The 13,587-nt window shown below is 43.7% G+C and overlaps 1 protein-coding gene across 2 annotated transcripts; it reads left to right on the top strand.

Moving 5' to 3' along the window:
• The first annotated feature begins 7,466 nt into the window (after positions 1-7,466).
• LOC123130732 (U6 snRNA phosphodiesterase) lies at positions 7,467-11,324 on the top strand. Of its 2 annotated transcripts, none has more exons than XM_044550551.1 (7): positions 7,467-7,705; positions 9,414-9,571; positions 9,652-9,735; positions 10,004-10,253; positions 10,397-10,493; positions 10,693-10,758; positions 11,031-11,324. In XM_044550551.1, exons 2-7 carry the CDS (start codon positions 9,424-9,426, stop codon positions 11,223-11,225), a joined length of 840 nt encoding a protein of 279 aa, XP_044406486.1. In that variant the 5' UTR covers positions 7,467-7,705; positions 9,414-9,423; the 3' UTR covers positions 11,226-11,324. The 2 variants fall into 2 exon arrangements, with proteins under 2 accessions (XP_044406486.1, XP_044406485.1); XM_044550550.1 differs by having other exon boundaries at positions 9,398-9,571.
• The last annotated feature ends 2,263 nt before the right edge of the window (positions 11,325-13,587 follow it).

Raw genomic sequence — 13,587 nt, 5'->3', positions numbered from 1 at the left:
CTAGTTCTAGCAGGTGTTTTAGGAGTTTCAGTTTCAAGCTCATCATCAGATTCAACAACATCATGTTGTATTACTCTAGCAATTTGTTCATCAAAAAATCACCAAGTGGCGCATCATCATTATCAAGCAAGGTACTAGCATCATCATAAGCATCATTCACAATAGAAGTAGCATCATCAATAACTTGCGACATATCAGGATTAATAGCATGTGGTGGTGTTGCAAGTTTACTCATAACAGAAGGTTAATCTCAAGCAGAACTGGATGGCAATTCCTTACCTCCCCTCGTCCTTGAGGGAAATATCTTAGTCTTTGGATCCTTCAGATTCTTCATAGTGGTAATATGATAATAATCTCAAGTGACTCAACAAATATAGCTATGCTCCCCGGTAACGGCGCTACAAAAAGGTCTTGATAACCCACAAGTATAGGGGATCGCAACAATTTTTAAGGGTAGAGTATTCAACCCAAATTTATAGATTCGACACAAGGGGACCCAAAGAATATTTGAAGGTATTAGCAGCTGAGTTGTCAATTCAATCACACCTAGAGATTAATTACAGCATCAATATGATCAGTAGCAAAGTAGTTTGATAGTTTTGATAGTAGTGACAGTAGCAACGGTAACAGTAACAGTGATAGCAGTGATTTGTAGCAAGTTTAACAGTGATGATAGCAATAGTAACTTAGCAGAAACAATAAGGATAAATTTGTAGGCATTGGATCAGTAACTTGTTGGATGATATTCATCATGTGATAGTTATAACCTAGGGTGATACGACACTAGCTCCAGTTCATCGCTATAATGTAGGCATGTATTCCGTAAATAGTCATACGTACTTTATTAAAAGAACTTGCATGACATCTTTTGTCCTACCCTACCATGGCAGCGGGGTCCATATTGGAAACTAAGGGATATTAAGGCCTCCTTTTAATAGAGAACCGGAACAAAGCATTAACACATAGTGAATACATGGACTCCTCAAACTACGGTCATCACGGCGAGTGGGCCCAGTTGTTGTCACTCCGGGGTTGCCGGATCATAACCGTAGTAGGTGACTATAACTTGCAAGATCGAATCTAAAACATGGATATAATGATGAATTCATAAACGGTTCAGATCTAAAATCATGGCACGTGGGCCCAAAGTGACAAGCATTAAGCATAGCAAAGTCATAGCAACATCAATCTAAGAACATAGTGGATACTAGGGACCGGGCCCTAACAAAACTAACTCGATTATATGATGAATCTCATCCAACTCCTCACCGACCAGTGAGCCTACGAAGGAATTACTCACTCCCAGTGGGGAGCATCATGGAATTGGTGATGGAGAAGGGTTGGTGATGACGAAGAACGAAGATCCCCCTCTCCGGAGCCCCAAACGGACTCCGGATCTGCCCTCCCGAGGAAGAACAGGGCTTGGCGGCGGCTCCGTCTCGTGGATCGCGATAATTCTTTCTCCCTGATTTTTTCTGAAATAATGTGATTTTATAGTATCAGGGGGGTCATCAGCGGGGCCACCAGGTGGGTACAACCCACCTGGGCGCGCCAGGAGAGGGGGGCTCCCTGGTGGGTTGTGCCCACCCAGGGAGCCCTCTCTGGTGGGTCTTGGCTCCAGAAATTCTTATTATTGGTATAAAAAATCCTCGCAAAGTTTCGTTCCATTCCGAGAACTTTTATTTCTGCACAAAAACAACACCATGGTAGTTCTGCTGAAAACAGCGTCAGTCCAGGGTTAGTTTCATTCAAATCATGCAAATTAGAGTCCAAAACAAGAGGAAGAACATGAGAAAAAGTAGATACGTTGGAGACGTATCAATAGCACACAAGGTATTCCTCCGGTATCCGGGAGTTGCATAATCTCATAGTCAAAGGAATATGTATAAGTCATGAAGAAAGCAATAGCAATAAAACTTAACGATCATTATGCTAAGCTAACGGATGGGTCATGTCCATCACATCATTCTTCTAATGATGTGATCCCGTTCATCAAATGACAACACATGTCTATGGTTAGGAAGCTTAACCATCTTTGATTAACGAGCTAGTCTAGTAGAGGCATACTAGGGACACTTTCTTTTGTCTATTTATCCATACATGTATCAAGTTTTCGGTTAATACAATTCTAGCATGGATAATAAACATTTACCATGATATAAGGAAATATAAAATAACAACTTTATTATTGCCTCTAGGGCATATTTCCTTCAGGGATAGCCTAGGCTACCGATTTGATGAGCACTTCCTTTCCTCCGACGGACAAAGACTTCTCCATCCATCCTTGCACATGCTTTGAGATTCTATCCTTGAGGTACTTGAAAGATCCTTCTTTGCTCTTCCCACATGGCGGGGAGGCCAAGATATTTTTTAGATAGTTACTCATTTGGGACTTCCAGGATTTGTTTAACCTCTTGCCTCAGAGTCTCCGAATAGCCCTTATTAAAGAATATTGGAGACTTCTCCCTGTTAATGCGTTGCCCCGAGGCACCACAATATCGTTGCAAGAGAGAGTCCACTCTATTAGCCATCTCAGGTGTGGCATTAAAGAACACGAGATTGTCATCAGCGAATTGTAAGTGATTTACCTCGGGCGCACCTGCTGCCACCGTAATGGCCCGGACACATTCATTTGGAACTGTGGATTTTAGTAAGCATGAGAGCCCCTCGGACGCCAATAGGAAGAGGTAAGGATATATCGGGTCGCCCTGGCCGAGACCATGGGAGGGCCTAAACTCCTCTTGCTTCCCTCCATTAAAGATGACAGAAAAGGATACTGATGTGACCCTCCTCATCACAGTCTCTGTGAAGTGTGGACTAATACCCAATTTTAGCATGACTCTTTCCAAGTAATTCCACTCGAGTCTATCATAAGCTTTCATCATATCCAATTTCAAAGCACAAAACTTGTTGCCCTTCAACTTCCTTGTGTTTCATGTAATGCAAACATTCATAAGCAGAGATGAAGTTGTCAGTAATAAGACATCCTGGTTCAAATGTTAATTGTTCATTAGAGATGATGTCGGGGAGAATGAGCTTGAGCCGGTTAGCCAATACCTTGGATGCGATCTTGAAGATCACATTACAGAGACTAATCCGTCGAAACTGTCCTAAGTTTTTTGGACTTGCAATCTTGGGAATTAAAACAATGAACGTTTTGTTTATCTCCTCCGGAGAATCCTCTCCCTTAAGAACACAAAGCACCATATCAGTTACCTCATCACCGCATAGTTCCTAGTGCCGCTGAAAAAATGTGCAAGGAAGCCGTCAGGCCCTGAGCCTTAGTAGGGAACATCTGGAACAAGGCCGCTTTGACCTCAGCCTTGCTATACCGTGCATTAAGAGTGTTGTTCATGGCCGCATCAACTCTAGTTGGTATATGAGACATGACTTCCTCTATTCCAAAAGTGTTTTCAGAGGCATGCAGATTCACATAAAAATTGGTGGCCATACTCGCCATCTCTTGCTCCTCCTTACAAATAGACCCATCAGCTCATTGCAGTTCAATTATTCGGTTCTTTGCTTTGCACGCACTAGCCTTGCGATGAAAGAATTTAGTATTGTTGTCACCCTCTGCTAGCCACTGGGCAGCCCAGACCATGTCCCGCAGCATGGAAAAAAGTACTAGCCCATGTGTATGAGATTTGGCCCGAGGCGCAGCCCAGCCAGCCAGCCCAAGAACAAAACAGACTCAAGAGGAGCTTGCACCCCTAGGGGATTGACTAGGCCATCTCAGGGCAACTCCAACCGGCCGACCCAAATGGACAAGCAATGTGTTTGTTTTTGTCTGTTTGGGTCGGCCAAGCGGACACAAGGGTCATCTTGTCTGATGGCACGTAGGTGCGTCCAACACGGAGGACGCGCATTTCAAATTTATACAATATTTTTAAATTAAAAATATTCCACTTTGCCACCAAAAGTCTTGGCTTACGTTAACTAAACTAAAAAGTCACAGTAAAACTTTAGATCTAGTTGTGGTCGTACTCACCGTCGTCGCTGTCGTCCTCACTGGTGAGGTCGACGAAGGCCAGATGATCTCATGGAACATCCGTGGAACTACCGCCGGCTGTCACGTGTGCACTGGTGCAGCGGGGCGCCCCTCCTGCTGCTGATTGACCACATGTTCGCACCCACCCACACAGTCAGACCCAACACCCACTTCGGCGTGCAGGGCACCGTGGTCGTCCATGACCACAATTTCCCCACGAATGATTCCCACCCACCGCGGTCCTTCGGCTGCCGCTGCTCGGGCATGGCAACATTGCCTACCACCGATGCAGCCAGTTGCTTCGCTAGGCCCTCCCATTCTGTGAGCTCATTGAGCTTGGACTCCTCGAGGGACTTCTTGTAGGCCGTTGGTCTCCTCAACTGGTGGAGGGGGACTGGGAGCATGCGCACGCGGGGAGCTGGGAGCACGCACACGAGGGTGAGTGGGAGCACGCGCACAAGCGGTAAAGTGCAGCTGGCTGCGCGTCATGCTCGTCGCAGAACCAAGTGTCCCAGAACGGCTAGTTAACGGTGAACGCCGGGTCACGGTGGAGGTCCTCATGGAGCTGAGCTCAGTGATGGTGTATCTCGGCATAGCGCACGCGGCTGGAGGCCGGAACGACAAGCACTGGGGCCTCTCTCTAGTTTAGTGCCAGCCGTTCGGCGGGTGGGCGTTAGGCCATGGCACCAGGTGGCCTCCTGCCAATACCGCTCGCACTACTCGATGCCGGCATATACACATTGTCGCTAGGCCACATGCGATGTTAGGGCCAAGCTTTCTGCGCGGCCCCGAGGAGGAGCCTGCCTTGTAGTCGTGCTTCCCGGCCTTCCTCGGGTCCACTTCCATGATACTTTGCCGGTGGGCTGTAGCTAGGCGGTAGAGGGAGGAAGAGGAAGATGACTGGACCCCCACACACATGCCATTAAAAAGGACCCGGAAGGAGGTTGGATGTCTGACGTGTGGTCCCTCTGGCAGGCATGGCATTAAAGAGGACTAGTGGGTGGTGGTTGGGTGGCTGACATGTAGGCCTAAGCCGGACACCGAGCGGACGCGGCGCGGCCGTCTCGTGTCAGTGTGGATGCAAATCGGGCCCAAATTTGGGGTGGATTTGCATCCGGACGGACATGTGACAGACAGAAATTATGTTTCCGTCTGCACCTTGGACCGTGCTTTTTTCCCTCACGAACCCAAACGGACACACCCGGACGAAATGGGTCTGCTGGTTGGAGTTTCTCTTACAGACTAGCTAGCGCGTACCCCTCATGCAAATGTCTCCTAGCGGGCAGCGTCGGGCGCACTCGTCGTTGCCACCACATGCCATGTTGGGTGCATCCTACATGAACACTTTTTTGTTTGTTTTTTGCGGTGCTTTCGTTTTGTTTAGCTTTTCATCTTTTAGCTGGGCTTTCCCTAGGTTTTGGTGGATTTTTTGGCGAGCATAATTGTGCTTCTCAAAATAATGGGAAATGCATGGCATGTGCTTCCACGAGAAGCACAAGAAGCACAACTATGCTTCTCGTCAAAGCGCAAATTTGGTTTCGCGAGAAGCACATCACAGGCTTCCGCGAGAAGCACATTCTATGCTTCGCCGAAAAAATGAAAAGACATAATTGTGCTTCCAGGAGAAGCTCAACCTTGTTTTCGGGAGAAGTACAACTTGGGCTTTTCGGAGGAAAAGAATAACCTGTGTGATGGAGCTAAATCGGACAAATTTCTAGGCAGGAGATCCTAAACTAGATGTCTCGGAACGATGGTGATAGTGACATGGGATTTACCGAGGTTCGGTCTCTCCGGGGAGATAAAAGCCCTACATTCTACTTGTGCTTTATTTGTGTTGGAGTGTGTGTAGAGTATAGGTAAAACTACCAAGAGATTGTATGATGTATCTATGAGCATGATCTCTAGGTTTATATAAGACCGGGGTCTTAGGGTACAAGATCCTAGTCGGCTACATACAAGAGGTAGATTCCTCCATGAACCCAACCTTTTGTCGTGTACGCCAAGTCTTCTGGATCTTCCTTGTATACATCATGGACTGTGTGATGAAGCCCAAGACGAAATCGACAAAGGGGTGCTTAGCCCGGTCCACTAGGCTGTGAGTTGATATGGTGAGTGGCCCCTTAGCCAGGACACCGTCGTTGTGCTTCCCCCAAAAAATGACAACTGCAAAATTTTGCTTTCGGTTTCTTTCAGTATTCATTTTTTGTTGCCATTTTTTATTTAGTTTTTCTGGTTATTGTTTCTATTTTTTTTGTTTTTCCGTGAAAATTTTCAGCCAAACCTATTAACATGGGATCTAGTTTTAAAAATCTTGATGTAAGAAATTCAACGGTAAAAATAGTTCGGTATTTGGACGCACGAAAACGTTTTGAATAAACGAATCTACAAAAAAGGAAAAACTCTCATGTTGCGGCCAGTGGCGCACATCAACACCTGAGAAGATGAAGAGTGACCTTTGCAAGGGGTAATCCCTTAACTAGTGATTTCGGCGAAATAGCGAGTGGCGCGAGGGCATATATTATTTCTTGCGCAGGTCAAGGGATAGCGACCAACGTGCTTATCGGGAATGGGCCGACCCACTAGTCAGTCTCTGTGTTTCTCTGTTTGTCTTCTTTGCTTTATTTATTTATTTTTATTTTGCAAATTCGTATTTTTATTAAAAATCTAAAAAATAATATGAAATCATGAACTATTTTGAACCCATGATCTTGTTGAAAATAAAAAACAATTTCGAATTCATGGACACTGTTTTAAATTTGTGAACACTTTTTGAATTTGAGCACATTTATTGAAATCTGTGAACATTTTATCAAACTCATGATTTTTTTTTGAATTTGTAGAAATTATTTGAATCCATGATCATTTTTTTGAAATCCATGAACATTTTCTTCAAACTCGCGAAGATTACTGAATTCATGAACATTTTTTTAAAAATTTGTGAACATTATCAAACTCACGAACTATTTTTGAAGTTCATGAGCTTTTTTAATTCGTGAACATTTTTTGATTAGTGAACATTGTTCAAACTCAAGAATAGTTTTTGAACTTCATGAACATTTTTTTATTTTTGCAAACATTTTTAAAGTCATGAACATTTATTAAAAGTTGTGAACATTTTTTGAATGTACAAAGCTTTTATGAATTTTATGAACATTTTTTAAATTTGGGAACATTTGTTGAGTTGATGGTCATTGTTTTGAATTTACAAAGCATTTTTTCAAATTCGTGATTCCAAAATCATGAATTTTTTTCGAATTTATGAACATTTTATTATTATTATTATTAAGGAGGGAGAAGTTCGATTTTGCGAAAAATGGAATTGGTGAACATTTTAGTAAATTCAGAACTTTTTTGAAAGCCCGAATGTTTTTTTAAAAGCAAACAAAAAACAAAAAAGGAACAAATGAGAGAAACAGGGGCACCTGCGCCAGCGATGGGCTGGCCCGAAGTGTGCGTGTGGGGTGCGCGTTTGCTTGTTCCCCCCGCACCCGACCGAGCGGACGAACTACCCAGTAGACGAACCCCTTCCCTGCTGCCGCCGCCGTCCAAGAGGCCGCCCCCAGGGTCCCAGGAGGGCATCAACGCCGCCGCTCGTCCGGCGACCCCACGCCGCCACTCGCCCGCGTTCGCCCGTTCGTCTCCAGGAGGGTGCGCCGCTTCCCGTCCAGGAGGGTCACCGCCCGCCCCTCTGTCCTTCCGTTCCGCTGCCTCCGCACGGTACTCCCCCTCAGCCCGTCTGACCCTTCCCAGATCCTAATTTCCACTTACACTACCTGATTGATGCCTTGCTGACTTGAATGATTTTTCCTTTTAATAGATTCATTCAACTGTTCAATATCATGGATGATTAGCTCCTGAGGTTTAGAGTTTGTTAGTTCAATGTAGAAAGCCTTTTGGTAATTTCTGTTTCAATTTAATTTTAGTAATTTTTGTTCTTGTGAGAGGAGCTTGACTTTTGATATGCCTGTATAAAACTGGGGTTAATTTTTGGGGGTGTTTTTTAGCCCTTTTTTTGCCCGGGGAGTCGGCTAATCCTGGCTACGCCGTTGCCAACAGTTAGTGTGAAAACTGAAAATTGTTTCAAAACCTAGCTGAAGCTATCTTGCTTCGGACACCTAGTCTTGGTACTAATTACTGGCCTTGAATCAAGAGCTCAATCCACCTTGCCCCAAGGTGGACGCTACCAGATGCAATTCTGGTTGCTGGTTGCTGGTCAGTCAAATAGTATCGCCATCAAACGACCAATACCATAATATAAGCTTGTAGAAATGGTAGCGGCAGGTTAATTATTATCTGGAGCTCGAGACATTTGAATGGACCGTTGGTGGCCTGTCATCTGGATGTTCTTAATAGTTTCTGTCAAGACTTGATCTGAGTTCCTGGGCACTGTTGCATGAACTTGGATCGCCTTCAACTACTGATGTTGGATATAGCTCTGGGCATAATCCACCTCACAAAGAAAAAGCTATGTCATGATCACTTTTTGGCAGAATGGTTTTCTCATCTGGTGCATTTTATTACTTTGAACTAGAATGACTGGCTAGCAATGTTTTTGGTGAGTTGGCTAACAAGTGGCACTGTATAAGCATTTTGTGATCTTGGACCTTGACTAGTATCTTGCCTTCGAGATAGAAAAGTATTTGTCTTCAAATCTATGATCATATGATGGATGAAAAGTTCCATTTTTAAGCACACGTGATGGATACCTAACTGATACAAAAAGTTCAGTTTGAAATGCATTTATTGATTTTCTTGGATCTTTAAGTGTTTTTAAGCTCTGCAAGGTACAACATAAATTATGTGTTTAGCGATCCAGGTTTGATTGTCCTAGAGTTCTTAATATACAAGCCGGCATCTTGATAACATAGCACAACTTATTTCTTGTCAGTGTCTTAGTGTCTTCTCTTGAAAATTTCTTGTCATTTCATTGTGCATCAGAGAGACCTTGTTACAGCTGTATGCTTCCTCTTGGTACCTCAGAGATGGATTGCTGCACATGAAGATATTCCTTTTCTAATAATTTTTTATTTTGAATATGAAATGCCGGCTTTGTATAAGTTGTAACTGGCAAGTCTTATTAGTATGTGTTGTGACTTGTGCCCATATTTTCTCCTCTGCTTGATGCTTGAAACCCCAAAATAAACCGAACAGCAGTTGATAGGGAGGGTGGCAGGGAGACTGTGATGATTAGTGGGGATTGAGTGGAGGGAGGGGTTTCACCCAATCCCTGCAGGGATTGAACTCCCTAGGTAGGGGATTAAACCCCTGTCAACCGAATAAAGCCGAACAGGGGTGACAGAGAAACGGGTTCGGTCAGGTTGCTCTGTAGGAATAGTCCATGGAAATTGCAATCGTAATGCCTCTTGATACAAATTGCATACAGAAATTGTGTGTCTAATAACCGAACAGTTATCCAACTTTGCAGCCTCCCATCGATGGATGCACTCATGGCTAACTATGGATCCGACTCTGACGATGACAATGAGCCGGCGGCGGTTGTCGGTGGTGCTCCGGAGCCACAGGAAGCTTCCGTGCTGCTTCCTCCTCCTCCCCTCGACCTTCTCCAGCCCCCAAATTTCGTAGGTTTGGCCTTCTTGAATCTATCCCGGTCATTTTGGGGGTCTGTGGTGATTGCTCACGTTTTGGAACAATATCTGCTGCAGATTACTCGACAATTGCACAGGGGAGTCGCATCCGGAGTTTCCCCCATGTGGAAGGCAACTACGCGCTGCATGTCTACATCCCTGGTCTGTTTCTTTTGGCTATTAACATAATATCTATCTACAAGTATTGATCAGGCATGCATTCATAGATCCATCTGTAACATTGGGCTCCAGATGCTGCTGCTCACACACTTGGTCTCTGAACTAATCTTATCTTTTCAGTTTTAATACCAATATATGAAGCGACCTTGCAACACAAAACTGAGACTCGTTTCTCACTGTTAGGCATGCAAAATTTACATCCAGAAGCTTCTTCGCTCTTATGACTTATGTGTAGCTATCTCATATGCAGTTGTCATTCCTTTCAACGCAAGAAAACAGCTGACCCTCGTTATGAGAAGAGCTGCGTCACTTGTGCCAGATCTCTATGCTGTAGATGCAGATTATGCACTTTCGGATTTGTGCAAAGATGAGCAAAAACTTGAGAAAGTGCTTCTGGGCAGGGAGTTCCATGTAAGCTTAGGAAGAACTGTTGGAATTCAGGTGCATCAAATTGACTCCCTCGTTGCAATGCTTCGTCAGAAGTTTCAATCACAACAGCGGTTAGCCATCTCTCAAAACTTTATTGCTGAGCTGACAATGTTTTGCTTCCTCTGGTGTATCAAATCATGTGAACTTCTGTAGAGGAATGTGTGTGGCCAGTTATGCAGGGTTATGTAAATGCGTTTGTATTTGCATAAACCAGGTATTGGATGGACTTCAACAAATGGGAGCATTTTGTCAATGATGATTCTACACGATCATTTCTTTCACTAGAGGTTACAAGAACTGGGTTACCAGAGGTATGTGGTAGTGTCTGTCTTCACTTGTTGTCTATACGCATCACACGATTGTCAATTTGCATTTGTTTATTTTGGTCCTATGGCCAACTCATTTTGAGTTTCTTATCAACATTGTATGATAAAGAACTCACATTGTAACTGCAGTTCACCGATCTGAAGTGTTTACTATAATGAGGTCTGTGTGTACTTTGTTTTGCAGATAAGTAAACAAATACATATGGTTGATGAAGTATATCGATTGCACGGTCTCCCTGAGTTTTACAAGGTACTATGTCGTTGAATTATGTTCTGGATGATGACCAGATGGTATGACACTTCTAGTTTACGGCTGATGTCACAACATGTCATGGATAACATAACTTTGCCTCCTGAAACTAATAAATCAAACGCCCTACTTGGAAACAAAAGGGATGAGTTTCAGTTGACAACATTGGTACATAAGTAATTAGTAACTGAGGTCAGATTATTACGACTGTAAAAAAAAGCATTCGTCAGCAAATTTGGAAAGACGTTTTAACTGGTATTGTCATTTTGCAGAATCCTCGGCCACACATATCACTGGCGTGGGCATTGGGTGATGTTAGCTCCAAATTGAAGCAAGCAACTAAGGAGATTGAAAAATTTGAGAACAGCATCAACTCATCTAAAAACTGTAATCTGAGATGCAATTTCAGTCGTATAGTGTGTAAAGTAGGCAAGAAGGTCTACGATATCTGTAAAATTGGAGACTGAAGCAGCGTTCTTGTACACCTGACTTGCGGTATTACGGAGTTTTGTAGAGTCAATACCTTCGGTTGTAACAAGGAAATAAAAATGTCATGTGTTCCGGTAGCATTTGTTGTTTTGGTAACTACACGGGTGTTTGAATCACAGATAACTAGGAAAAATAATCCCACCGTTACAAAATATTGAAAGTTCTAGCTTTATCCTAAGCCAAACTTATTTATATTTGACCAAGTTTTAGAAGAATGTGCTAATATCTACAACATCGAATCCTCTACTCCTAAGTAGTTGCCTCCCACTATTGAATTTTTCTGCAATATGGTGAAGCCATGTCATCTTCTTATGTCACCATTTTTATTTTGTTTTTGTAAAGAGAAGAAAATCCGGAGCACGGACTGTGGTGATGCGGTTGCATCGTCTTCTCCGAGCACTATGCTATCTCTTAAGTTTCTCACCACCGATTTAGTTTATCTCTTCATCTCCACCCACTTCACCATAGCAGTTCTTTAGTTCTTTCTTAGTTGCTTTTTACAATTTTTGGCCCATATTTAGTGATGTGATGGTTTGACCAATAACTCTTCGTGGATAATTTAGTATTCATTGTGTTCTTAATCATGTTGTGTATCATGTATATTTTTAACATCAGTACAGACAAAAACGCTCATATACACACGCATACACTCACCCCTATGAACGCACACACGCACATCCTACCCCTATGAGCACCTCAGGAATAAATACGAGCACCAGGATTTAAACCCTGGTGGGTTGAGGATACCATAGTCCCTCTAACCATCCAACCACAAGTTGGTCCGCGTTGTGTATCATGTATTAGTTGAATGTGGCAATGAAGAGTAAGAGAATTGCTCATTTTTCTCATATAGGAAGATATTTTTATAACAAATTAATAATGCTCAACAAAACAGGAAGAACGAGGTACAATTATTTTCGTATCCTCTTCGTTTACCACCGCATATTTATTTGTAGTATAAGACTCTTCCAGTACAACATATATACTTTTCTTGGCATGCTTTTTATGAAACCTATCAACTGCCTTGATCAGACCGAACAAATTGATAAATTTCCATTTCTGTGAAATTATAAGCTTCTATTTTGACAAATGCTTGTCGTACCTCAAAACAGGATTTCTTATCAATAGGTAAGTAAGAGTTTATATTTCTCACATCTTGATAAATTTGTCAATGCAATCTTTGTGTGTTCCTTTTCTTTTCCGATGATGTAGTGAAAGGTGTAAACAAGAACAAGAGGACGAGAGAAAAGTAAGCCATCAAACTTCGGTGCTGAGACGCAAGAGAAAAGATAATTGTCGGTGTCAAAACCGGCGGATCTCGGGTAGGGGGTCCCGAACTGTGCGTCTAGGCCGGATGGTAACAGAAGGCAAGGGACACGAAGTTTTACCCAGGTTCGGGCCCTCTCGATGGAGGTAAAATCCTACGTCCTGCTTGATTAATATTGATGATATGGGTAGTACAAGAGTAGATCTACCACGAGACCAAAGAGCCTAAACCCTAGAAGCTAGCCTATGTTATGATTGTTGATGTGTACGTTGTCCTACGGACTAAAACCCTCCGGTTTATATAGACACCAGAGAGGGTTAGGGTTACACAAAGTCGGTTACAATGGTAGGAGATCTTCATATCCGTATCGTCAAACTTGCCTTCCACGCCAAGGAAAGTCCCTTCCGGACACGGTACGAAGTCTTCAATCTTGTATCTTCATAGTCCAGGAGTCCGGCTGAAGGTATAGTCCGGCCATCCGGGCACCCCCTAATCCAGGACTCCCTCAGTAGCCCCTGAACCAGGCTTCAATGACGACGAGACCGACGCGCAGATTGTCTTCGGCATTGCAAGGTGGGTTCCTCCTCCAAGTACTTCATAGAAGATTTTGAACACAAAGATAGTGTCCGGCTCTGCAAAATAAGTTTCCACATATTGCCATAGAGAGAATAATATTTACACAAATCTAATCTGCTGACGTATTCCGTAGCGTGACACACCACGGCCAAGCCTTTATCCGAGTCGTTTCATTATCCCACCTCAGCGCATCATGCGAGGCGGTTTCCTTGGCACGTCTTGTTAAAGAAGAGATCCTGTCCCCTTATTCCGGGATTCTCATCAATACGGGCGTGGGTAACCCAACCGCGCCATTGATTACGGCGCTTGGAGATAAGCGAGTTTTACCAGGCTGGTGGGGACATGTAGTTGCATCCACCCATATAAGGGGATAAGGATCCACCTTTTCACCTACGCCTTCTTCCTCCTTCGCCTATCCATTCTTGCGCACTCGAGCTCCAGCGCCCAAGTCCGCACTCCCCACCTCAACCTTCTCCAGCCATGTCCGGAGCGGGAGG

This window comes from Triticum aestivum, chromosome 6A (assembly GCF_018294505.1).
Source record: "Triticum aestivum cultivar Chinese Spring chromosome 6A, IWGSC CS RefSeq v2.1, whole genome shotgun sequence".
In the NCBI taxonomy this organism is placed as follows: Eukaryota; Viridiplantae; Streptophyta; class Magnoliopsida; order Poales; family Poaceae; genus Triticum; species Triticum aestivum.
This window is presented reverse-complemented; position numbering and strand designations above follow the sequence as displayed.